This window comes from Palaemon carinicauda, chromosome 14 (assembly GCF_036898095.1).
Source record: "Palaemon carinicauda isolate YSFRI2023 chromosome 14, ASM3689809v2, whole genome shotgun sequence".
Lineage (NCBI taxonomy): Eukaryota > Metazoa > Arthropoda > Malacostraca > Decapoda > Palaemonidae > Palaemon > Palaemon carinicauda.
The window spans coordinates 56,504,261-56,532,147 of record NC_090738.1 but is presented as its reverse complement, the minus strand read 5'-3'; the positions used below and the strand labels follow the sequence as shown (position 1 = coordinate 56,532,147).

Sequence of the window (27,887 nt, the reverse complement as noted above, 5' to 3'; positions counted from 1 at the left end):
TACTATGTGCAGCAAACTCACGATTCAGCTATCATGGTGGAGATGGGTTTATTTCAAAGTCTATGAACAGATTCCTGAATTCGACAGGAATATGTACGGGGACTTGTCATAAACTTTTATCTCTCTTGATAGCTCAGTCGGTTGAGTCGTGCTTGCATGGTTTCCGGCTCACAGGTGGTGGTTCGAATCTCCACCCGGCCAGAAGCTGTTACCATAAAATGAATTCCAAGTGGATATATATTCCCAAGATAGAATTCGGTATTAAATGCCTTTCGTGGATGATATTTATATATATGTATGTATGTATATATATATATATATATATTACAGTGTATATATATATATTATATATATATTTCTGGGCTCCGACCCGTGCCGCCCAGTGAAATGCTCCTTTAACATCATTTTTAAGGTAAAAACTGCTATAAATTTACCAGAGAAAAATTTGTATAGGAATGCTAGGTTGAACCCAGCTCGCTCACCTTAATAAGGTGTCGGTATAATACTGGGGTGCGTGAATAAATCACAACCAGAGGCCTCGCACCATTTAGATATCTCCTGTCAATATCCCCGAACAGCGAGGTGCCGTTCAACATCCTACTACTACTAGTAATCCCACGCCAGTGACGACACTCCTTTATATAGCACGCAACTTTATAGCCGTATTTTGCCTTAGTGTGTGAATTTCGCTGGTTTTTTCTGGATTTACCTCAAGATGTCGGACTCCACTGTCACTCCATCTAAGTTAAGTACCAGATCTATGAGTTTTGAGATTTTGGAGGGGGCCTTGCCCTTTTTTGCTTATATTATACAGTTTTATTTTTCACGGCCCCTGCGTGGGTCTCTCATGGCGCCCGGGTCCCTCCTATCTATCTCTTGTTCGTTCTTAACACTTTTCAATGAGTCCTCCATACTGATTGTTTCTCGTTATGAACTTTATGGGTATCCACGGTTCACACACCGTATTAGTTTTTTATATTGTCCTGTTATTATGATAACAGTTATTACATATACGTGCGTATTATCGGTAGGTTGGCATGCCTGGTCGCCTTTGGGCGTTCCTATTCCACTAATATTATTACTTGGATTATTACGTTCGCACGCCACGGACTTGCTTATCATTTTAACGTAATTCGTTTGCTTGCATTAGCTCGAGGGGCTTTCATGAGTCAGATATTACATATTAGTTTTCATTTTGTTAGCACTTCACTGACTCTGTGTTATGTTGGTAGCCCTGCCTACTCCCAGCGCCGTCAGGTTTGCTTCTCCTGTCTCATGTTCGTTCCCTCGTTTGTTTTACGATTGATGTGCTATGTTTATTATATTGTTATTAGTCTTTCCGCGTGATCATATCATCGTGGGTCTGGCAGGTTGGTATACCTGCTATCACCCCACTCCTAGCCTCCCTCCCGCCCGATACCCCACCCCAGGGTTCCCTCCCGCTCTCTCTCCCGATCGAGTTTGAGTCACTTTATGGCGCTATGTTCCCCTCCCGGGGGCATCCGCTTTCTTTGCACGGGCGGTTCCCGTTGATCAAAGAGGCTTACTATTATTATACATTAACGTACATTACTTACTCTTTTCACTACTCTACCCGGTCGTAGTCTTTTTCTTTCTGTCGCTCGTTTGGCCAACGATCGGCAGGAAGTTTTCTGCTGAGTCATGTTATTTTATTTAAGTTTTGTACGTGCTACTCCCTCTCGGTCCCGCACGTCACGGACCCATTAAAGATCCTTCCCCCTCTCTAGTGTCACGCACCTCACGGACCTCATATAGATATATATATATATATAAAGACTTTCATTACGGGATCCCCGGAAGTAGCTTTTATACATTACCATCCAGTCGAGTTGTTCAGTTGAGCCCCCGGAGCCAACGTTACTCATTATTACTTGGATTAACTTTATATATTAGTCACATATATATATTATATACGATCCTAGCTCTCTACCTTGCCTTCTTTCTTTTGATATGATCACGATTACGGTCTGACTTAATTTAATTTAAATTTTTACAATCAAATAGATCTGTTATTTTGATTTATTAAGCACCCTGGGCCCCCCAGGGTCCCCTATTTGCCTTCATTCAATATATTTAAGGCATTTATATGAATAGTTTTTATCATGTATTTGATATATATATAAAGAATTGAAGCACCCCGGGCCCCCGTGCCCTTCATTTTCTTTCATTCAAGATATTTATGGCTATATATATAAAAATTCTTTATCATGATATTAACATATATAAATATTTAAGCACCGGGGCTTCCGGGCCCCTAATTTGCTTTCCTTTAAGATACTCCTGTATCTTTTATCTTACAGACTGTACGTTGTGCGATGACGGCATGTGCCGCTGTCCTCCACCAACCCTGTGGCCATGATGTGTGTCGTTCGCACGCTCACTGTTCTATTCAAGTGGATGACCTAGCTGTTTGGCATCCGGACAATTGTGTAGTCTGCTACAAAATGACCTCCACTCTAACATCTGACTCGGTGAGTGCATTTACATTAATACAGACTTGTGGGGAGTTATAAATTATTTTGATGGTTTCTTTTAATCATAATATTTTAAGGCCACAGGCCTCTGGACTTCCCGCATGCCTTTTACTTCGTGCCTACGAAGTCCTTGGACTTCTCCACTTTTTCTTTGGCACTTTTATTCCTCGCTAATAGTCTGTTCTCTTTCAGAGCACCCAACTTGAAAAGGACACAGCCCAAGCTTCCTCTCTGAGGAATGGTGTTCCCACTTCTGCTCCAATGCTAAAACATCAGCTGTGGTCCCCAAAGAGTTGGCGGACCCTATCATCGAGAGCATTGAATCTCTTCTTCTGGCCCCGGACCAAGGAGAGACGGGCGGCACCCTAACTGAGGACGTCGCTACCCTCAACCTCGATGTGGAACCCATGGCTTTGGATGATCCCGACGCAGGTAGGGACGTAGATGAGTCAGGTGGTTCCTGGGCTAAGATTCCTCTCCCTAGCCCGGCTTTCTCTTCTACTTCCGAACAGTCTTCTTTTCAAGGTTTTCCGGGGACAACCGGGACTGATCTCAGTCCCTGGCCTGTTCCCCCCAAGGTGAAGGCTCATCGTAAGCCTCTATATAAGACTCACAAGTCTTCCAAAGACCACAAGCCTTCGAGATCATCATTCTCGAAGGCTAAATCCTCCTCCACCAGAGTCTCTCAAGACCCAATTGCTGTGCCCTCAACCTCTCACGGAGTAGCCTCTGTTCCGGCACCTGTTCACCCCCTGGTGGGATCATTTAACGCGGAGGATTTTCAGAGAAACTGTTTGCTCGTTTTGAGTCGATGCTATCGTCTCTTACGAAGCAATCGCAAGAGAGGATAGCTTCTGTGGAGAGCCTAGTTCAAGGACTCATGCGCTCGGGGCTACCACCACCACAACAGCAATACCCCATCCCCGACGCCTCCAAGCTTCCTCCTTTCAATAAGAATACCCCTTCGAGGTTAGCATTGCATGCCCCCTTCTCGGAGGGAATGCTATCAATCGAAGGTTTCGGTACCCGACCTCTTACGGATTATGAATTCTACCCGCCGGGTCTTGAATTCCCCTTCCCCGGCTACGCTCGCCTCACGGAAGAGGCTCTGATTCGTTTAGATAAGGTCCCAAAGGAAACTGTTATTTTTCCTAAAGAACAGGCTCAGTCTGTCTTGGTCGCATGTTCAATGTGTATGACTGCTTGAACACAATGATTACGGCCTACAAAAGTTTGTATACTATGTTTGTGGCTGACGACCAGACCCTTACCCCATGTGCGACCAAGATTTTAGAGTCGGTCCTCCAGGCTGTCAAAGACGAGAAGCCTTTACCCCTGAATTTTTTCAAAAAAATATCAAAAATGTGAAAAAAAAATTTTTATAGCATTTTTTTGCAAGGACGTACCGGTACGTCCATGGGGGTAAAGGGATGGGTTTTGTGAAACGTACCAGTACGTCTTTTGGGGGTAAAAGGGTTAAATTTGAATTTGAGTCGAGGTGCAGATTCGGCAGGTCTCTTAATTCGGTTGCCCTTAACGAATTGACCGTCGCCACTTACAACGAGGAGGACCTCCTTAAGGTCCTCACTAAGTCACTACTGCAAAACTTTATGGCTGACGCCTATGATTTTGCAAACGCCAAGACCCGTTGTCGACGACACGTCCTCTCTGAAGCCACCATTAGGCACGAACCTAATAGGCTCATCAAAGCTCCAGTCTGGGGCCCGGATCTTTTCCCAGAGGATTTAGTCAACTCGGTCCTCAGCGAGGCAGCTAGAGCCAACCAAAACCTCAAGGTTAGATGGGGCCTCGTTTCAAAGAGGAAATATGAGCCTACTGGTACCCCAATTTGAGGTAGGAAGAGATTGAGGCCTTTCCAATCTTCCCAATTCAGGGTTCAACCGGTCTCAGTCCAACCGGCTCCTCAAGGTCCCCAGCCTTCTACCTCAAAGGGCCAACAGCAAGAACAATACGTCCTGGTCCCTCAGTCTCAGATCGCCTCGACTTCCTTCTCCCCCGCCTTTAACCCCACTTATGAGGCTCAGGGCTCTTTCCGTGGCTACCAGCGTCACAGGGGTTCCAGGGGTGCCTTTCGTGCCCGAGGTAGCGGAAGGGGTTACCACCGAGGCAAGTCTTCCCGTGGAAGCAGAGGAGGCAAATCATCCTCCAACCATTGAGAAACCGCAGGTTGGAGGGAGACTGTACATATTTCGAGACCGTTAGAAGTTCAGCGATTGGGCTTCCAGAATTATCTCCAAAGGCCTAGGGTGGAGCTGGATACAGGGACCTCCTCCACCGAACAGCTTTTACCAACTACCAACAGAAGAACTACGTTCCTTCACAAAATATCTGCTACAAAAGAATGCGATCCAAAGCATACGTCGCTTAAGATTTCAAGGACGCTTGTTCAGCGTGCCAAAGAAAGGCTCAGACAAACGAAGGGTAATCCTGGACCTGTCTCGTTTAAATTCCTTCATTCGTTGCGACAAATTCCATATGCTTACTGTCTTGCAGGTGCGGACCTTAATTCCCCGTGGGGCCGTCACCACCTCCATCGATCTTACCGATGCCTACTATCACGTTCCAATAGCAAGGCATTTTCGTCCTTTTCTGGGCTTCAAGCTAGGCAAACAAGCCTATGCATTCAAAGTGATGCCATTTGGGCTCAACATAGCACCCAGAATCTTCACCAAACTAGCAGAGACAGTAATTCAAGAGCTTCGAACTCAGGGGATACAGGTAGTGGCCTATCTAGACGATTGGCTAATCTGGTCAGACAATGCCCAGAATTGCCGCATAGCAACGAACAAAGTCCTCACCTTCCTTCGACAACTGGGATTCCAAGTCAACCTCGAGAAATCCCGCCTGGTCCCGGAGACCAAGTTTCAATGGCTGGGACTTCTATGGGACCTGTGCTCCCATACGCTGTACCTCTCCAAAGCCAAAAGGAAGGAGATAGCGAGGAATACAAAACAATTTCTCAGAGAGAAGTTGACCTCCAGAAGGAACCAAGAGAGGATCCTAGGTTCCTTACAGTTCGCCTCCGTGACAGACATCGTCCTAAGGTCCAAACTCAAGGACATAAACAGTGTGTGGCGCTCCAGAGCAACCGCAAAACGCCGAGACAAACGTGCTCGCCTTCCCCCAATCCTGAGAAAAAGTCTGCAGCCTTGGACGAAGATCAAGAATCTTTCCAAGTCGGTTCCCTTACAACATCCGGTCCCGGGACTCGTCGTTCACACAGACGCCTCCTTAAGAGGGTGGGGAGGTTACTCCCAACACAAGAAAGTCCAAGGGTTATGGTCACTGGTCTTCCAACAAATGCACATCAACGTCCTAGAGGCCATGGCAGTCTTCCTCACTTTAAAACGTCTCAATCCAGCCAGGAATCTCCATATCAGACTGTTTCTCGACAGTGCAGTCATAGTTCCCTGCCTCAACAGAGGAGGCTCCAGATCAGCCCAAATAAACCACATCATGTTGAAGATTTTCTCCATAGCGGCAATGCACAAGTGGCACCTGTCAAAGGTACATCTAGCAGGAGTCCGGAATGTGGTAGCGGACTTACTTTCCCGGACGACTCCGTTAGAGTCGGAATAGTCTCTAGACAATCGATCTTTCCAGTGGATACTATCTCAAGTCCCGGGTCTCCAGGTGGATCTGTTTACGACGGAATCCAATCGCAAACTAGATTGTTACGTAGCCCCCAACCTGGACCCTGTGGCCTATGCCACGGACTCTATGATTCTAGATTGGAATACCTGGAAGACGATTTACCTGTTTCCTCCGGTGAATCTCCTGCTGAAAGTTCTGCACAAACTCAGATCCTTCAAAGGTCAAGTGGCTCTCGTAGCCCCCAACTGGCCCAAGAGCAATTGGTTCCCCTTGTTGCTAGAACTAGGTCTCCGCCCCCGGCGGATTCCCAATCCTGTGCTAACACAGACAGTACAAACTCGCAATGTGTTCGCTTCCTCAAGGATTCTGAATGCCCTAACTTTATGGACTTCATGAAGTTCGCAGCCCAACGAGGTGCAAACATCGATCCTTTGAATACTATTTTCCTGGAATCTGACAAAAGGGAATCTACTCTCCGTCAATATGACTCAGCTGTCAAGAAATTAGCTAATTTCTTGAAAAATTCCCAAGTTGAGAAAATGACAATGAACCTAACTGTGACATTCTTCAGAACTCTCTTCGAATCAGGCCTGGCAGCCAATACCATTACTACAATCAAGTCAGCCTTGAAAAAGATCTTCCATATTGGTTTTGACATTGATTTAACGGATTCATATTTCTCATCCATTCCGAGAGCTTGTGCCAGACTAAAACCTTCAACTCGCTCTAGCGCAGTTTCCTGGTTTTTGAACGATGTTCTTAAGCTAGTCTCTGATACTCCAAATGAATCCTGTAACTATATGGCATTATTAAGAAAGTCACTTTTTCTTTTGAGCCTCGCCTCTGGCTCCAGAATCTCAGAATTGTCAGCCTTATCTAGAGACCCTGGTCATATAGAGTTTCTCTCTTTGGGTGAGGTTCTTCTCTCTCCTAACAAAGTTTTCCTGGCTAAAAATGAAGACCCCCAAAACAGGTGGTCTCCCTGGAAGATTATTCCACTTCCTCGGGATCCATCCCTGTGTCCAGTTACCACCCTGAAATCCTACTTAAGCAGAACTTCCACTACAACCACAGGGCCCTTATTTATTAGAGAACATGGAGGAACTATTACCCTTAAGGGAATCAGTCAACAAATTCTTTATTTTATTAAACAAGCTAATCCTGAATCATTCCTACATGTCCATGATATTCGAGCTGTGGCTACCTCAATTAATTTTTTCCACCATATGAAATTTGATGAGCTCTCAAAATATACAGGTTGGGAGTCCCCTAAAGTTTTCAAGCGCCACTACCTAAAACCTTTAGAAGCTCTTAGATTTGCCACAGTAGCTGCAGGGAATATAGTTCCTCCTGAAGGTACTGAGTCTTAATCACACCGTCTTGCTCTGTCCTCTTTCCCTCCTGCCTGGCTTACCTGTTGTTCCTACCTGTTTTGTTTACCATGATGTATTATCTTATTATTCAATTGATCAATTTCACGAATTGTTTTGATTTCACTTGTTCTTGAAATCCCCGAGCTGATTTTCTTTTGTTCTGTTTAATATTTGTTATGGGTTTTCTTTCGCTTGGTTCTCTCTATCTTCCCCTGGTGGGATTTTGTAACATGCTCATATTTATATCTATGATTGAATGTTTAACTTTGCATTTTGATTACCAAGCTGGATTGCCACTATTCATATCTGTTGACTTTTACCTAAGGGTTTCATTATTGATTGTTTACCATGTCTAATTATCACTGTCATTTACATGTTGATCTATTTTACGGGTTTCCACATCCCTCCTTTTTGATATTAAAACTCATCAGCTATGTTATTTTTGTGTTATTTTCTTCAGGTAGTTAGCCATATTGGGTCCCCATTCTCTGGTACGATTTCACTGGGCGGCACGGGTCGGAGCCCAGAAAAGGGATTTTGACGTAGGAAAAATCTATTTCTGGACGAGAAACCCGTGCCGCCCAGTGAACCCACCCGTCCCTCCCTAATTGGGCCCCAATCTGGGGTGCTATAAGGAGTGACGTCACTGGCGTGGGATTACTAGTAGTAGTAGGATGTTGAACGGCACCTCGCTGTTCGGGGATATTGACAGGAGATATCTAAATGGTGCGAGGCCTCTGGTTGTGATTTATTCATGCGCCCGATTATTATACCGACACCTTATTAAGGTGAGCGAGCTGAGTTCAACCTAGCACTCCTATACAAATTTTTCTCTGGTAAATTTATAGCAGTTTTTACCTTAGAAATGATGTTAAAGGAGCATTTCACTGGGCGGTCTCTCGCCCAGAAATAGATTTTTCCTACGTCAAAATCCTTTATATATATATATATATATATATATATATATATATATATATATATATATATATATATATATATATAATATATATATATATATATATAATATATATATATGTCATGAACTATAGTTGCATTCACTGAACTAAAAACAAGTAGCACGTATAACTGTTTGCACTCCATAGTTTACCTCTGATGCTGGAACTGCTATTCATGGTGTAAGGGAATCTAAACGTTGGTAAGTGAAGACAGGCTGGTAACATCACGCCCGTAATATTGGATAAATTCTAATCCAGTGAATACACTAAAGTGTATCTAATATAATTGATATAAAGGTAAATCAAGGGTTAAACTATCCTAACTTTATTTCGGAAAATTATTTACAATGTATTCTGAAATCTCTTTTTAGAATTAAGAGCTATAGGTCATTGAATAACAGCCTTTTCACCGCATTTTGAAGAAAAGGCGTAAATAGCTTACTGGTGGTCTCGGAGAAATAATGTACAGTAAAGTAAGGAAATGAGAAAATTGTGTATAGTGGGAGAATAAGGTGGCCATAATGGGATCACGGCACTCATGACCAAAACTGCCCATATGAAGGTTTTGTATACATTTAATGAAATAAACAATTAATCTCCTGTGAATTTTTGGGAACCAATAATTCAAAATATAATTTGATGATTCATTTAAATCCATCTAAATTTGAATGAAGGAAGACAACCGCATAACTTGTTTTTCCTAATATTTTTCACTATAGTAATACTGTAGTAAACCTGAACAAAGTAAATGGCCAGTAGATGTAATTCTTCCTCCAAACTCATATGTAATTTTTCTAAATAATACAACCAGCCTTGATTATTGAGAAAAAATAATATTAAGATACAGCCAATTATGGTGTGGGATTAGGATTAAAAAATTTAGACCTCAAGCCAAGCACTGGGGCATCAAAATCCATTCTGAGCTATATAGTACAAATTAATCAACCTTATCCGTACACTCACACCGTTTGGTATCATTTCAATGTATAAAACCAATCGCACTACTTTCATATACACACATTCATATAAAAATTATAACGTTTCATAGCTCGTAGCCCATTATCTGAAGATTTGTTGAAATACATGAAATATAGCTCCATAGTACAATATTGATGAAAAGGAAAATAAAATCTTGGATGTGCATTCCATTCCACATCAAAATCTATCCCCATTACTGACCATGGCTCTCCCCTTCAAATATTGTCAAGATTTAACTTTGAATTATGTTATCAATATAGATGTTGGAAGATAGACAGTCACAAGCAGCAAGTCAAAATTTTTTTTTACAGCATTGTCATTTGATGTATCACAAAATCCAATAATATTTTACAGTAGAGCCTGTGATCCACTCAACAATATTACACTTTAATCTACCACTGTTTTTGAGGAATGTTTTGGGCAAACAACCCTTAGAAATGGTCCTTGATCTACAATGTTTCCAAAGAGATATCGAAAACATATTTTCTTTGCCCTAGCCAACCTTTCAAAATTTCATGAAGATCTCGGGTAGATAAACAAGTGGACAATTCAACAGCATTTAAGAATAATTAACCCTTTATTTAGTATAGCTAATAATTTAATAGAATTAAGTCATCAAAAAATTTACTGTATTTTCTTAATTCAATCAAACCTTGTCAAATCATTTAAACTGATAAGAAAAGTAAAAATCTTGATCTTTGTATAGAAATACTTTTCATATTTATAAATATGTGAAGGTACAAAGTGGGGTACTTTGATATTAATTTTGATTTTTTTCCTATTTTCAGCTGAACTTCCTTACATGAAAGTTCCACTTCATACTCTGATAAAGTTGACTCCTCAGGCATATGGCTGTAAGGTTGAATTTTTCAAAATCCCAATAGATTGTGTGGACACTCATCGGGCCAAACCTGTGGTGAGTATTTGCCTTTATATTAAACATCATGAACTTACTAAGGGCGATTCAGTATTAAGTCATAGAACATAAGGAAAAGAATAGTTATTTCTATACTCGTCTGGTGTTCATATTGTTTTTTCAGCTGAAGCTGGGGTTATTGACATTTACTGCTAAAATTGTAAAAAGCTCTTCCTTTTTAATAGAAACGTCCCTAGTAAAGTAATGATACACACTGTCGGTTACTGATAAGAAGTGAAGCATTGATGCATTAGGATCTCTGTTATATTAGTCACAAAGTCTAAAATAAGATATTCCTTATCCTCTTGACATCACAAGTCTGTGGGGGAGGAGGGCAGGTGTGTGCAGTACAGTATGTGAAAATAAGGGAGTATAGAAATATCAAATTTTATTATTAAAATTCAGTGTATTTCTATGAATCTCCCCTGATGTTCATATTGCTGACTCCAGCACTCAGATTGAGATGAGATACCAGGTCATTTATAGAATTTCAATTATATAAGTAAGTTAATTTTTTGGCTCATTTGTTCTAGATTATTGGTATCAAACCATCTCAAAATACATTTTGAAGTACGGGACCCCAGATTTCTGTTAAAAAGTTATTGGAAATGAGGGACTCAAGGTTGTCTCTAAATGGTAACTTATCACTAATTATCTATTTATAGAATTTAATCCCAACACCATGTAATTAAAACTCAAATTTTTCAAAAATAAGAAATTATAAATTAACTGAACTTGAAAAAAATTTAAGACGTCACCAGCTGTCACTAAAGGACATAGAGCCCAGGAATCTTGATAAGTAAACCAGGATTGTTCAAGACAATGTTTAGTAAACACCAACCTGGTATACCATGAAGCTGTTGCTAAAACTCATTTCAAAGAGAGATTTCTGCACAAGTTTAGAGATGTAGGTGTATTTCTAATATCATGAACCATAACCTTTAACACTTGTATTATATTTGGATCCCATTCTTTGTGACCAAACTTTTAACTGGAAATTAAGTTTTATTTTTAAACAGAGAACGGTTTGGAACTCTAAACCCAAAGTGTACACTAGTACTGGACAGGGTAAGGCTACGGTACAGTACAGTACGTAACACTACAGTAGTCATCGAGACACAACAACAAAACACTGTTGTTCCTATCTAATATAACACTCGCTCATACTGTAGTGTGTAATACTGTAATATTTGTGCAGTACAGCTTAACTGTATTGTAAGTGTTTGCTCTTTTTGTTTGGAGTACTTCCAGCTTGATAACTCATTGCACACCATTGCCTACATTTACATATTGTAGAAACAGTACATGTAGTAGTTTGATTACAATACTGTGCAATATAGTTAATAAACAATACTATACATTACTGTCCTGTATAATATGTATACAATGATACTTCATTTAAGTTTAACTAAGTGTACATATTCTATATAAAGACCACTAACCATTTTCTTATGCAGTACTGTAGGGAAGCATACATCTACAGTACATTACCCGGTAAAAGTAAACACTGTCCTTGAGTATGTACAGTGCCACTGTATACAAATACATCACTTTTTTACTTGAAAAATGTGATTTTTTTCTATAAAAAAAAAAGACTGAACAGGGAGATGCACATGCCAGGAGAGACAATGTGGTGGGATGTTTAAAAAACACACCCTGAATCACACCTACTGACAATTGTGTCAACAAAACAAACTTTCCCCTTACGTTATCGAAACCAGACTCTTTAACAAAAGGTAAAAAAAAAACTAAACATTCCCTTAAAACTATATTTCTTAAAACTAAACACAAGCAAAAAATAATCACAACTTAGTATTACAATCTTAACTTACTGTAAATAGGAAACACATTCAAATAACCCATAAAAATACAAAATTAAAACTAAAATTCACTTGAAACACAAATATAAACAGAAATATTATATATATTTCTGAGTGGACGCCTTCGTCCACACAAGGGCCAACAGTCTTTTATAGCCCAAAACCACAACCGGAACACTGATAAATATTAATACAGAACTGTATTAATTGATCTGGGTTGTGAGCGTTATCATCATCATCATCATCATCATTGTCATAATATTACAGCACAAGAACAATCAAATCAGGTTCTTGAACGCAATCCAGGTCATCAACAGTCGGTCAATCCAAAAGAGCAGTCTAAATATAATCGATTACAGGCCAGGTCAGCAACTGAAGATCATCATTCAAAAATAGGTTCTCCAAAGGAATAAGTAACTCCAAGGAAGAATCACGGTTCAAAAAATAAATAAGCACTTCCAATACTGGTCAAAATCAAATAAATATATAAATCCAGTGTTCTCACACACACAACTGCCTCAAGTCGCAGTCAATAAAAAAAAGGAGTTGCCCAAGACATGCACCACTGTCCTAACCTAGCTAAAAACATAAACAAACAATCTCAGTTATACCAGCAGTCTTTCTTACAACAAACAGTCAATACACTAACTACCTCTCGCTCGCTTACACACACACACACACTCTCTCTCTCTCTCTCTATCTCTCTCTCTCTCTCTCTCTCTCTCTCTCTCTCTCTCTCTCTCTCTCTCTCTCTCTCTCTCTCTCTCTCTCTCTCTGGATTTGGCAAACAACAAAAAATAAATAAAATTTAAACAAAAATCAATCCTCCACATACCTCCCCCCTTACTTTGCCAAATCCATCTTACACAACACTTACCTGATTTTTTCATAACCCAGTTGCAGTTGGGAACAGGACCTCTGCTTCGAGTAACTGGGCCTTCATATACTTTCTCATTCACTTCTCCCATATCGCTATCATTCATTGTCCTATTCAGATTCCCATCTATACTCCTATCATTTAATATATCATGCACTATCCCATCTACCTCACTATCATCTGGCCCTAAAATCTCACTTTTTTTCTGACAGCAATTCATCCATTTCATCAAAACCATTTTCTACTTTATTAAAATATTCATTCATACTACTTATCATTCTCCTATCTCTCATTCGTCATACAGTACTTGTTTTTACATCATCTAAGGAAAAACCACACACACTATGGGTATTATTCATACTCAGCCATGATTCATCTGTATTAACACATTTATCTTCCATACTTGCCTGTACATTTACACCCTTGTCATGCCTATTCTGATTCTTACCCATACCTATAAATTTCCCTTGCACTTTCTCACTTAAAATTTTCAAACGCCTTTTTTTCCTATATTCAACTAACACTAATTGTTTATTTTCTAGCCCTAGCTTCTCATGCATACTGGATTCATACTCATTTCCAACCAATTATTCATCCCATTCTCATGAACATTGACCCTTTTCTTTCCACACACACAGGAGGACTCACCCAGTTGAACCCTCTGACTACCTAGTTTCCCGATCATCCTGGCTGGCCTAATCCCCTTTTCCTACAAACCCTAGCTATATGCCCATCTACACCACATTCAGTACATTTAGCACGCTGCTCCTTGCACATCCTCGCATAATGACCATTCTTACTACAATTGCCGTAAATCACGTGTATGATTACTCCTACATCCACACTCTATATGCCCAGTCATACCACACCGATAACACTTAACCCCTTTCTCTTTCTTACACTCACTAATACGATGCCCTATCTCTCCACACCCAAAACATACTTCTAACGCCCATCTACACTCATTCTTTTTATGCCCTACTTTCCGACACCTATAACACTTCTCTTCATGAACACAACTACCTGACCTACCTCGCTGCGCACTAGCACTCCTATCTCTCCAAACCTGATTCCCATGCCTAAACCCTTCATTGTCCTTACTGGTATTCCCACATTACTCGCTTTAACACTTCTATCTACTACACTATCAGCTACCCTCATCGGTCCTCTCATAACAGCATCTCTAAAACTAACAAACTCTGGCACACTTTCCTCCATTTCAGTTCTTACACTCACAGATTTACTTTCTTTCATACACCTATCCAATTTGTGATCCTCAACCATCTCTAAAATATCATCCCATGTCAATCTTTCCTTCGTCCACCTCATTTTCTCCTTACATTTCAAATTAATAAACTCGGCAACATTCTCAGGTATAGTAGCCAAAAACTTCTTCATTAATTCCTTATTTTCAGTTATGCCTTCATCCTATACTTCTTCCTAGCTAACGTTTCCAACCTACATACATACATTGATATCGCTTCTACATTCATCTGTGCTTCATCAAAATCATTCTTACGATTATACCTAACACTCCCTTTCATACGTTTTACCTGTTCAATTATTTTCTTTTTCACACTTTCATAATCAACATCCCCTACACTCATTATCACACCATACATCATCATCAAATACCCTGTCAAATATTCTCCTAACTCCCTAGCCCAAACTCTCTTACTATCACCATACTTAGCCTGACAGAACCTTTTATACTCCCTAAAAAAGTCATACACATACCTACTGCTATGTTCATTAAACCTGTCACACCTAGGTATCTATCTTCACTGCCCAATCCTTTCTTATTTCCTTCTTCCTTATTCGAATATAATGAATCTAATTCAACACTTAAATTCCTATCCTTAACCATTCCCTTCTTAACCTTTTTCTTACTTACCACTTCCACCCATTCATGATCATCCTCACTCTCATCCTGACCTTTCTTCTTTTCCCTCTTCACATTAGTTTTGCCTTTCTTCTCATTCTTTCTATCACATTTTTGTTCATCCTTACTATGCCTAATTCCTTTATCTTTAATCTCACTATCACTACCTTCCCCATTATCACTTACCTTATCCTTCTCTTCCACTATCAACCCATTACCTGAAGCAGAAGCCACTCCTCCGACTGCACCTTCACCCATGAAAGTTTTCATCATTCTCATTACCTTCCCCATCATAGCTTCCATTCGTTTCTCCATTCATTCCTCATTCTCTTGCATCCTCATCACAAAACCTTCTTTCACTCTCTCTACAGTTCTCTTTAGCGCTTCCAATTCTTTTCGCATCTCCTCATTCTCACAACTCGGCCTCGCATTCTCAAGCAACAACTTCTCTTTCTCTATGGACAACCTCTCCTCACGCTCTTTAACCAACCGCAGTCCCTCCCTCAACAACTTGTTCTGCTCTTCCATTTTTTTTTTCAGTCTTAATTCTAATTCTTAATCCTATCAGTCCTTCATTCAAGAATCCAGCTATCAATCCCACCTCGGCAGTCCCTGTTTGGGCGCCAAAATAATGTGGCGGGAATCACACCTACTGACAATTGTCTCAACAAAACAAACTTTCCTCTAACATTATCTAAACCAGACTCTTTAACAAAAGGTAAAAAAAAATTAAACATTCCTTTAAAACTATATTTCTTAAAACTAAACACAATCCAAAAATAATCACAACTTAGTATTACAATCTTAACCTACTTTAAATAGAAAACACATTCAAATAACCCATAAAAAACACAAACTTAAAACTAAAATTCACTTGAAACACAAATATAAACAGAAATTTGTTCCAACACGGAGTACCTACCTCGAACTACTTTCTTAGGAGTATCTGGGATCTCCTCCCATCCGACCAGAGTTTTGTGTAGTTTACCCTAGTCCCGTTTTCTATGAGGGGTAACCTGAGATGGAGTGATATGCGCCCTGAGGCTAACCCCAGGTCAGAGAGCATGCTTGCTCAGGTCTCGACCTCCAGTAAGTTCTCTGGTCGCGTCGCAATATCATCTCGACGCTCTCCTAACCCAGTGCGACCCTTTGTGTCTCACGCGGTCCCCACGTGGTACCTTTATGCTATAGCTTATTCTTTCCCTCTGTGTTCCTGTGTCTTGCGGTGCATTACTAGTGTGTCATGGAGCATCCTTGTCATTGTCCTGGGCCTATGTCTGATAAATCGTGTGGTGCTTTCCTGTCGAAACCTGAAGTAGACCCGCGCTCCTTGTGTTCGTCATGTAGGGGCAGTGCGTGTTCCCCTACGGCCACATGCCCGGAGTGCATGTCCTAGAACGAGGTGCAGTGGGTGTGTTACGGCACCAAAAAGAAGAAGGCGCCGAAGAGGTCACCTAAGAAGCCGAACGTCTCTTCTCTTACTTCGCCGGGCGTGTCATCAGACCGAGCCTCCCTGCCACCTTCCCCTACCCAAAGTAGGGGACGAGGTAAGTCCGTTGTGGGGAAGAGGCCTGTGGCCCTTCCCCAGGAGTCTGAGTTGTAGGATAGTGGGGTTGTGGCATCATCCCAGGCAAGTGAGGGGCCTGAGGGAGGGTCAGGAGTATGTGCGGGGGACGAAGCCCTGGTGCAAGCAGGGCCTGCCTCCTCAGATGACCCTATGTGGGGTAAAAATGTTCCTACCTCTTCTCCCGCCTCTTGGGTGTGCTTTTCAGGTGCTTCTACAGCCGAGGGTGCCGTTGAGAGGGAAGACTCGCCGCCATTAGACTCCCTCGCGTGGGTGCCGCCAAAGACGCCCTTCAGGTCCCCGTTGAGGATGGAAGAAGGCTTTGGAACCTGGTCCCCCAATGAAGAACGCCCACGCTCCCCTCCAGCGCCTTCAGCTACACTTCCGGACGTCTTCTTGCAGCCCCCGTCTTACATCGAGCCTAGAGTGGACCCCCAACGACGCGACGCGAGTCGGGCCCGCCGCCGAGGTCCTACAAGTCGTTGGCCTCTTCGGTCGAAGTCTTTTCTTGCTGCTCGTAGGACGAGGCCCGGAGGAAACTTCGAAGACGTCGCGAGAGGTCCCGCAGGAGACAATCTCGATCTCGCTCCTGTTCCAGGTCCCGCCACGTAGGTAGACGATCCAGATCTCCCTGAAGAAAATATAGGAGAAGTGGCTCCCCGGGGGAAGAATGGGTGGTCATCCCACGCAGCAAAATCATCGAGCTGTCAGCAGTCCCGAGCTCCTCAAGTTGGCACCCTAGAACTCGATCGCCGGAGAGGTACGCATCCTGCGACAGATACGACTGACGGAGGGAGTCGTCGTTTCAGATCCCAGCCGATAGGCATAAGTCCACGAAGGTTCCGACTCCATCCGCCCAGCGGAGAGAGTCGCCCCTTCGGTCCGGCAGCCACGTCCCGACCCCCAAGTTATCTTCGAATCTGCAGGATCGTGAGAAGGGACTCCCCTCGTCGAGTAGACCCGCGGATGCCTGGACCTCCGCGAAGAAGGATAGACCTAGGACGGAGGCCCCCTTCTCGACGGCGATGCCCGTCCTACATCCAGAGCCACAGGAATCGGAGCGGACCAAGTTGTCTCCTTCCCCTCGTACGGAGGCCTCCGTCGGAGGGGCCCCGTCTCAAGCAGTAGGGCGCCCTACAGAGGAGCTGGACGACAATGTAGAGGGTTCGGCAGTGGAGGTGTCAGCCTACAGGAGGGTGATAGGGCTCTTCAGGAGGCATCATAGGTTGGACGAGTCCGAGCCCTCCTCCGAAGAATTCTGGCAATCTAGTCTCAGCAGACTGGTGGATGCCCCCTTCCAGCAGAGACCCTCTCTGGCACTACCATTACCCAGGGACGTTAGGCTAGGTAGGGCCCACGTGAATAAGATCGTAGCCAACCATGCCGAAGCCCTCAAGCCCCAGAGTTCCTCCAAGCGACTTCAGGGCCTGAAGTCGCAGAGCAAATTCTACCTTCCGGAGGGCCAGCAAGCAGGTGCTTGTACGGTGGATCCAGCAGTCGCCGTTTTAGGCCAAGGAGCAGCAGAAGAAAGGGCCTCTACAGCACCAGTCTGTTTCTCTCCGTCAGAAGCGACCAGGATGGAGGAGATAGCTAAGGACCTCGTAAACGTGTCTTCGTGGCTGGATTGGTGGGCTTCCACGCTAGTAGGCGTCCAGTCCTCCTACGACCTCACTATCCCAGAGAACCAGGCCTTACTGAAGGAGCTGATTAGCTCTGGAGGTAAGGCCCTGAAGTTCTTGTCGTACCAGTCCCTCGCACAGGCCGCCAACTGGGTTCTGCGGAGGAGGGACACAGTCCTCAATAAGCTCACCAGGCGTCTCCCCGACAGGGAAGCGAGGTCCCTGAGGAGCCTGCCCCTATGGGACGATTCAATTTTCCCTCTTTAGACGGCAGAAGAAACAATAGAAAGGGTCAGGAAGGTGAAGGACACGGGAGATTCCAGACCCCCTCCGGCGAGAAGACCCACCCACAGAAGAACCACCTCCAACGTTCCCCGCCCTCCTCGGGCTTCGCCTAGCCAGCCCAGGAGAGACGCCCCCGCCCTCCTCGGGCTTCGCCTAGCCAGCCCAGGAGAGACGCCCCCGCCCTCCTCGGGCTTCGCCTAGCCAGCCCAGGAGAGACGCCCCCACTACGGCCTGGTCGCAGCCACCGCAGCCCTCCAGTACGGGAACAGCCCCGGCTCAATCTTCATATAGGCCTTCCTACGCAGCGGCCAGAAGAGGGTGGTCAGGCCGCGCCTCTAGAAGAAGATAGGGGGAGAGGGCCCCTACTCCTGCCGAAGCCTCAGGTGGGGGGATTCCTCAGACATTCTTGGCAAGCATCGAAGGACCACAGAGCGGATCCGTGGACCGTAGCAGTCCTGAAAGAAGGGTACAGGTTACCCTTCCTAGCAGACCCCCACCCCTAATGCCAGATCAGCAGGCAGAGTGGTTGGCTCCCAAAGACCCCTTGAGAAGGACAGCCCTGCAAGAGGAGGTCTCGGCGATGCTGGCAAAAGGGGTGATAGAGCCAGTCAAGGATCCGGGCCCGGGGTTCTACAGCAGGTTTTTCCTGGTGTAGAAAGCGACAGGGGCCTGGAGACTGGTCATAGACCTCTCAGCCCTCAACAGGTTTGTGTACAAGACCGACTTCAAGATGGACACCCTGAAGTCGGTCCGAGCGTCCTTGAGGGAAGGGGACTTCATGATGTCCATAGACCTCAAGGATGCATACTTCCAGATTCCAGTTCACCCCTCCAGCAGGAAGTACCTATGGGTAAAATGGGGTTCCCAAACGTTGCAGTTCAAGACCCTCTGCTTCGGGTTGTCAACAGCACCTCAGGTCTTCACGAGAGTCTTCACAACGGTCTCAGCCTGGGCACACAAACAGGGTATCCGCATGATTCGGTACCTGGACGACTGGTTGTTACTTTCAGCCTCAGGGGAATTACTGAGGGAGCAAGGCGCGAAGCTACTGCGGTTCTGCAACGTTCTGGGTATCATCATCAACCTGGAGAAGTCCCAATTGATACCCTCCACCAGGATGACCTACCTCGGAATGGTCCTAGCGGTTTGCGAGAGCCTTCCATTCCGGGTATAGACTAGACAACTTAGACCAGATCCTCCATCCCTTCCTATCGGACCAGCCCAGGAGAGCGAAGGACTGGCAGAGACTGATAGGCCACCTCGTGTCATTGGAGAAGCTGGTCCCCCAGGGGAGACTCAAACTCAGGGGAGTCCAGTGGAATCTGAAAGAGCTCTGGAACTAGAGAGACTCCCCCCACAAGGTGATCCCAGTTTTCCCAGAGACGAAAGAAGTCCTGGAGTGGTGGAGCGTCAGATCGAACACCCTCAAGGGGATGCCCTTCGCAGCCGACCCTCCGGAGATGCTCCTGTTCATGGACGCATCCAAGGAGGGGTGGGGTGCCCATCTCCTCGGAAGGTCAGCAAGAGGAAGTTGGACGGACATGGAGAAAACCCAGCACATAAACGTGCTAGAAATGAGGGCAGTGCGAAGGGCATGCCTAGAGTTCGTCCATCTACTCCGGGGGAACACCGTGGCACTGATGTGCGACAACGCCACGGTGGTGGCCTACATAAAGAAGCAAGGAGGACTAAAATCGAAGGAATTGTGCGTCCTCACGTTGGAACTTCTGGAATGGGCCGAAGGGGAGCAGGTCAGAATCTCAGCAAGGTTCATTCCAGGAAAGAGGAACGCCCTGGCCGACGGTCTCAGCAGGATGAGACAAGTAGTAGGATCCGAATGGTCTCTACACCTGGAAGTGGCCAAAGCCATCATTCAGAAATGGGGATCGCCAGTGATGGATCTCTTCGCAACGAGAATGAACGCACAGCTCCCCGTGTTTTGTTCTCCTGTACCAGACCCAAAAGCGGCGTTCGAGGATGCCTTCCAACACCTTTGGGACAACCTCTACGTGTGCACTTTCCTTCCCTTCGGGATGCTCAGACAAGTCCTCAACAGAGTAAGGTGAGCGGACAACCTGTGGATGACTTTGGTAGCGACCCGGTGGCCGGAGAGAGAGTGGTTCTTGGATCTAAAGGAACTGGCGCGCCTTCCACCTTGGCCCCCTCCGGACAGACCAGACCTTCTCCGGCAGCCCCACTTTCAAAGGTTCCACGAGAACCCTCGGTCCCTCCGTCTTCACGCGTGAGGTTATCGAGCGTCTCCTGAGGAAGGAAGGCTATTCGTCGGGAACGGCAGCAAGGATGTCAGGCTATGTGAGACGATCATCGGCAGCGGTCTACCAGGCAAAGTGGGCCACTTTTACTAAATGGTGCGTCTCTAAGAACATCAAACCACTGAGGGCCTCTATCCTAGAGATAGCGGACTTCCTGGTCTATCTCAGGGACGTGGTTAACATATCCATCCCAGCCATCAAAGGAGTCCGGGCTGTGCTGGGCCAAGTCTTCCTCTTGAAGGGCATCGACCTGGGTGCCTCTAGACATATCTCGATGCTCATCAAGAGTTTCGAGCAATCGTGCCCCCTCAAGCCGTGAGAGTACCACAGTGGGACGTGGCCAGAGTCCTGAAGATGTTGTCAGAACCGCCCTTCGAACCCCTAAAAGACATTGTGGACAAGGACCTCACCCTCAAGACAGTTTTTCTGCTAGCGTTGGCCTCAGCAAAACGAATAGTGTAGGGGAGATTCATGGACTGTCTTACGAGGTTTCACACTCGAAGGGTTGGCGGGAAGCTACCTTCAGGTTTGTGCCATCCTTCGTAGCAAAGACCCAGAATCCAGCCGTGTGGGATCCCAGGTTTGAGGGCTTCTCAGTGCCAGCAATTCCTTGGTCGGACAACCCAAGGGACTTGCGGCTGTGCCCTGTCAGGGCAATAAGGAAATACTTGGAGAGGACAGCCAGGCTTCGACCCGGGATCAAAAGTCTTTTTGTTTCCACAGGCCTAGTGAAGAAGCCAGTCTCGAAAAACACTATCTCCTTCTGGCTGCGGCAGGTGATTATCAGAGCCTACAGTAGCGCAGGAATCCCACTGCCGGGCAAACCCAGACCCCACAACATTAGGGGCCTAAGTACGTCGTTGGCATTCGAGAAGAGTATGGCAGTGGGCCAGATCCTGAGAGCAGGCACCTGGGCTAACCAGTCAACATTCACAGCTCACTACTTGAAGGACTATTCGAGGAAGTCCCTGGACGGGTTCTTGATAGGTACCGTCATTTCCGTGCTCCAAACGGTTTAAAGGTATAGCCCCAGTGATAACCGCGGGTAGTAAGTCCAAGAGACACAGGTTAGTTTCTTAACCCCTTTGTTCTTCCTTTCCCTGTTTCCGCTCAAAAACTGACTCCAATAGCCCCCTGAGCCTGCTACAAGATACACTGCCATTGGAAGGACATGTCTCCTAGGATTTCTTGCAGAGGTGAGTTACTTAGACACTAACAGAAGTTTTTTGTGTAGTTTTACCTCTTTTCTCGTGTTTCCTTGGGGTCAACAGAACCTAGCCTCCTATCTAGGTTCTTAAGATATGCTTCAGCACGGTCTCTAGGTCTGGAAGGCCACTCCCACCTCCTAAAGTATAAGTCTCCTAAGAAAGTAGTTCGAGGTAAGTACTCCTTGATGGAACAAATCACAAATTTTAAGTAATTTGTATTTTTCCTAACAGTACTTACCTCGAACTACTTTCGGGTAATGGCCCACCCTGCCTTCCCCGAGTGCCTTACTGGACTTCTTAGAAACCTAAGCTGCCAAGAACTTACTGGAGGTCGAGACCTGAGCAAGCATGCTCTTTGACCTGGGGTTAGCCTCAGGGTGCGTATCACTCCACCTGAGGTTACCCCTCATAGAAAACGGGACTAGGGTAAACTACACAAAACTCTGGTCGGATGGGAGGAGATCCCAGATACTCCTAAGAAAGTAGTTCGAGGTAAGTACTGTTAGGAAAAATACAAATTACTTAAAATTTGTGATATTATGTATATTTCTGAGTGGACGCCTTCGTCCACACAAGGGCCAACAGTCTTTTATAGCCCAAAACCACAACCGGAACACTGATAAATATTAATACTCAACTGTATTAATTGATGTGGGTCGTGAGCGTTATCATCATCATCATCATTATAATCATCATCATCATTGTCATAATATTACAGCACAAAAACAATAAAATCAGGTTCTTGAACACAATCCAGGTCATCAACAGTCGGTCAATCCAAAAGAGCAGTCTTAATATAATCGATTACAGGCCAGGTCAGCAACTGAAGATCATCATTCAAAAATATGTTCTCCCAAGGAATAAGTAACTCCAAGGAGGAATCACATACATATACCAAGGCACTTCCCCCAATTTTGGGGGGTAGCTGACATCAAACAAATGGAACAAAAAAGGGGACCCCTCCTTTCTACATTCCTCCCAGCCTGACAAGGTACTCAACCGAGTTTGGCTGATGCTGCTAGAGTGCCACTGTCCACCCTCCCTCGTTATCCACCACAGATGAAGTTTCATAACGCTGAATCCCTTACTGCTGCTACCTCCACGGTCATCTAAGGCACCGGAGGAAGCAGCAGGGCCTACGGGAACTGCATCACAATTGCTCGCCATTCATTCCTATTTCTAGCACGCTCTCTTGCCTCTCACATCTATCCTCCTATCACCCAGAGCTTTCTTCACTCCATCCATCCACCCAAACCTTGGCCTTCCTTTTGTACTTCTCCCATCAACTCTTGCATTCATCACCTTCTATAGCAGACAACCATTTTCCATTCTCTTAACATGGCCAAACCACCTCAACACATTCATAGCCACTCTAGCTGCTAACTTATTTCTTACACCCATTCTCACCCTCACTACTTCGTTCCTAACCCTATATACTCGAGATACACCAGCCATATTCCTTAGACACTTCATCTCAAACACATTCAATTTCTGTCTTTCCGTTACTTTCATTCCCCACAACTCCGATCCATACATCTCAGTTGGTACAATCACTTTCTCATACAGAACTCTCTTTACATTCATGGCCAACCCTCTATTATTTACTACTCCCTTAACTGCCCCCAACACTTTGCATCCTTCATTCACTCTCTGACGTACATCTGCTTCCACTCCACCATTTGCTGCAACAACAGACCCCAAGTACTTAAACTGATCCACCTCCTCAAGTAACTCTCCATTCAACCTCGCACCACCCTACCTTCTCGTACATCTCATAACCTTACTCTTAGCCGCATTAACTCTCAACTTCCTTCTCTCACACACCCTTCCAAATTCTGTCACTAATCGGCCAAGCTTCTCTTCCGCTTCTGCCACCAATACAGTATCATCCGCAAACAACAACTGATTTACCTCCCATTCATGGTCATTCTCGTCTACCAGTTTCAATCCTCGTCCAAGCACTCAAGCATTCACCTCTCTCCACACTCCATAAACTTACAAGTTAAACAACCACGGCGACATCATACATCCCTGTCTTAGCCCCACTCTCACCGGAAACCAATCGCTCACTTCATTTCCTATCCTAACACATGCTTTACCACCTTTATAGAAACTTTTCACTGCTTGTAACAACCTTCTACCAACTCCATATAACCTCATCACATTCCACATTACTTCCCTGTCAACTCTATCATACGCTTTCTCCAGATCCATAAACGCAACATACACTTTCTTTCCTTTTGCTAAATATTTCTCGCATATCTGCCTAACTGTGAAAATCTGATTCATACAACCCCTACCTTTTCTAAAACCACTCTGTACTTCTTAGATTGCATTCTCTGTTTTATCCTTAATCCTATTAATCAGTACTCTACCATACACTTTTCCTACTACACTCAACAAACTAATACCCCTTAAATTACAACACTCATGCACATCTCCCTTACCCTTATATAGTGGTACAATACATGCACAAACCCAATCTACTGGTATCATTGACAACACAAAACACATATTAAACAATCTCACCAATCATTCAAGTACAGTCACACCCCTTTCCTTCAACATCTCAGCTCTCACACCATCCATACCAGATGCTTTTCCTACTCTCGTTTCATCTAGTGCTCTCCTCACTTCATCTATTGTAATCTCTCTCTCATTCTCATCTCCCATCACCGGCACCTCAACACCTGCAACAGAAATTATATCTGCCTCCCTATTATCCTCAACATTCAGTAAACTTTCAAAATATTCTGCCCACCTTTTCCTTGCCTCCTCTCCTTTTAACAACCTTCCATTTCCATCTTTCACTGTCTCTTCAATTCTCGAACCAGCCTTCCTTACTCTCTTCACTTCTTTCCAAAACTTCTTCTTATTCTCTTCATATCATATAAACGACCCAATCCCTGACCCCACCTCATGTCAGCCGCCCTCTTTGCCTCACTTACCTTGAGCTTTACTTCCACATTTTTCTCTCTATATTTTTCATACTTCTCTACACTATTACTCTGCAGCCATTCTTCAAAAGCCCTCTTTTTCTCTTCCAATTTTACCCTCACTCTCATTCCACCATTCACTGCCCTTCCTCATGCTGCCTCCAACAAATTTCTTGCCACACACATCACTTGCAATCTCAACAATATTTTCCTTTACTAACTTCCACTCCTCTAAATTACCAGTTTCTCTTACTTTCACTTCGTCATATGCTATTTTCAACCTCTCTTGATATTTACTTTTTACCCCCAGTTTTATCAGCTTTTCAACCCTCACTAGCTCCCTTTAAATCCACCTACTCTATTCCCCCTCTCTTTTGCTACAACTAATTTTCCTTCCACCAAAAAATGATTAGACATACGGTTTGCCATACCCCTAAACACGTACACGTCTTTCAATCTTCCAAACATTCTTTTAGTTATCAACACATAATCCATTAATGCCCTATCTACCACTCTTCCATTTGCCACTCCTACCCATGTATACTTGTTTTTATCTTTCTTTGTGAAAAAGCTTGAACTTATCACCGTCTCTTGCTCAACACATATCTACCAGTCCCTCACCACTCTCATTTTCACCTGGTATGCAATACTTCCCAATGACACCCTCTCCCTCTCCTGTGCCCACTCTAGCATTTAAGTCACCCATGACAACTACATTTCTGGGTCGACCTGTGACGTCCGGCGAAAAAGTCCTTCTTTGTACTTTTTCTGATATAAATCTTCCAAATATACCAGAGAAAATTAAAAGCATGGAATGCAGAGGTTACAACCCTCGCGCGAGCACCTTGTTGGTGTCGTATATCTAAAAAGGGCGTTTGTAAAACACTATTCACAGGCTGTCTCCCATTTAGATAATCCCTTCATCAAAGGGGGAGGGCCGTGACAGGCCCTAGAGAATACAGTTGGGATACCCTACCGACACCTACCACTCGCGCTCACCAGGACATCCTTCTGTTTTGGACTTGACCGCAAAGTTGATAAGTTTTTTGCCCAGTGTTTTTCGAAGTGATTGTCGTTAATTCAACATGACTGACGTTGATACTTCACCCTTACCAATGTTAAGTACCATAGTTTGTTTTGGCAGCTTTTGACAGTACCGGGCATTTGTTCTGTTTCCAATATGGTGGTTTTTAGTTTTGGAAGCGATTGTCCGGCCGAGGTATCGGCAGCCATTTTGGGTTATGTTCGCTTCGGTAAATATTCTAGTTAATTTTGCCCATCTGGTACTCTGTCATCTAGGTTATATCACTTACGTTTTATGGCCTTTTAGTGTTATCATTAATTTTTACTATGGTATTTATTTGCTTGCAAGTCCAATTTGGACCTACGAAGAATAGCGATTTAAAGAATAGCGAATTAAAGTTTAGCGATTTAGTCTGTTAGTTTGTACTCGCCTCAGAGGCTTCGATTTAGACTATATCCATGTTTATTTGTTACGTTGTCGTTATTCTTCGTTCTTGGTTATTACTAAGAAAAGCAATCAATTTTATTAATGTTCTTGTTTTATTGTGTGATGTTAGTTTTTTTTTTTATTATGTAACCTTGAGAGCGAAAACAGAGACTGCTCGTTCCCTGTTCTACAGATATGAGTTATCCCTTCTCTCGTTTTCTTTGTTAGCTCGAGTAAGAGAGGTGAATTTCCCGTTCTCCGTTTTTATACGATCACGAGTTATTCAGGCCTCCTCTTAGTATCAGAGTTGATGATAGTACGTTTAATATTATAAACGTTTTTATTGATGTGGTTACTGTTAATATAGCTAACACTATTAATAGGTACGTTAGTGTATGAGTCATTAATTGGGGTCGTTTTATACCGACACCCTTAGCTCCGTGAGTTATGCTTAGCTCCGCCTTGAGTTATGCTCCGCTATATGGATACTCATTGGGTGAGAACTAGTTAACGTTCAGGAGCAGTTTTTTGGAGTGCAACGGTGAAATCCGGCACTCGGACTCCGGCTGAAGCCTTTTACACACGAACCTTTGTCATGTTTGATCATAATTACACCGTTACGGCCGGCTTCACGGGAGATAACACAATCATTCATTGAGGTTAATGTTATCGTACCGGGAACGGTCACGATATCACGGTGACGGGCCTTTGCTACCGGATCTCCGGTACAAACAGAGATCAAGCAGACGGCCAGAACCGGAGTTAACAATGTGATACCGATGAAGACTTCACAGTTTCATTATTACGGTCCCTTTTTCATCGAATCTCCGGCTTCACTGGAGATAACACAAACATTCAGTATTAGAGAATGTTATCGTACCGCTGAGGATCACGTTTTCACGATGACGGACCTTTGTCACTAGTTCTCCGTTACAAACAGAGATCAATCAGACGATCAGAATCAGGGTATGAACCCTTTTTCATGAATAATCACAATATCGTTATTACGATCCTTTTCATCGAATCTCCGGCTTAACCGGATATCGTACAGGCGATCAGCATTGAGGTTAATATTAGTTTTCCTCTGGTGTTCACGTTGTCACTATGACGGACCTTTGTACCGGGGATTGTTACCGGAGCTCTGGTACAGACAGAGATCACTCAGACCACGGGTGGCCAATCTCTTGTTTTTGCTGTAAAGGAAAGGATTTAACATGAATACAAAGTAAACTGTACTTACTTTAATGACACTTTGAATTTGCGTTGGTAATATTCATTAGTTATTCTTGAAAGTCCAAATAAAAATATATGAACATAACTATGCCTATATTTATGCATATATTTAATTCTAACTAGGTATAAATATGGATAAATATCCATACAACATCATGTTCAAATAGAAATAAATTGATTATGCCTATATTTATGCATTTTCAATTCTAACTATGCCTAAATATGAATAAATATCCATACAACATAGTGTTCAAATAGAAATAAATTGATTGTGCTTATATTTGTGCATATTCAATTCTAACTATACCTAAATATGAATAAATATTCATACAACATCGTGTTCAAATAGAAATAAATTGATTATGCCTATATTTATGCATATTCAATTCTAACTATGCCTAAATATG

At 43.8% G+C, this 27,887-nt stretch overlaps 1 protein-coding gene across 5 annotated transcripts in view; it reads left to right on the top strand.

Annotated features, from left to right (window-relative positions):
• Positions 1 to 27,887, top strand: part of LOC137653593 (6-phosphofructo-2-kinase/fructose-2,6-bisphosphatase 1-like) — a 388,947-nt gene that overhangs the window by 286,888 nt on the left and 74,172 nt on the right. For all 5 annotated transcript variants that reach the window (XM_068387128.1, XM_068387127.1, XM_068387124.1 and 2 more), the window contains exon 10: positions 10,206 to 10,333. In XM_068387128.1, coding sequence (XP_068243229.1) covers positions 10,206 to 10,333 — 128 coding nt within the window. The remainder of the gene's footprint in view (positions 1 to 10,205; positions 10,334 to 27,887) is intronic.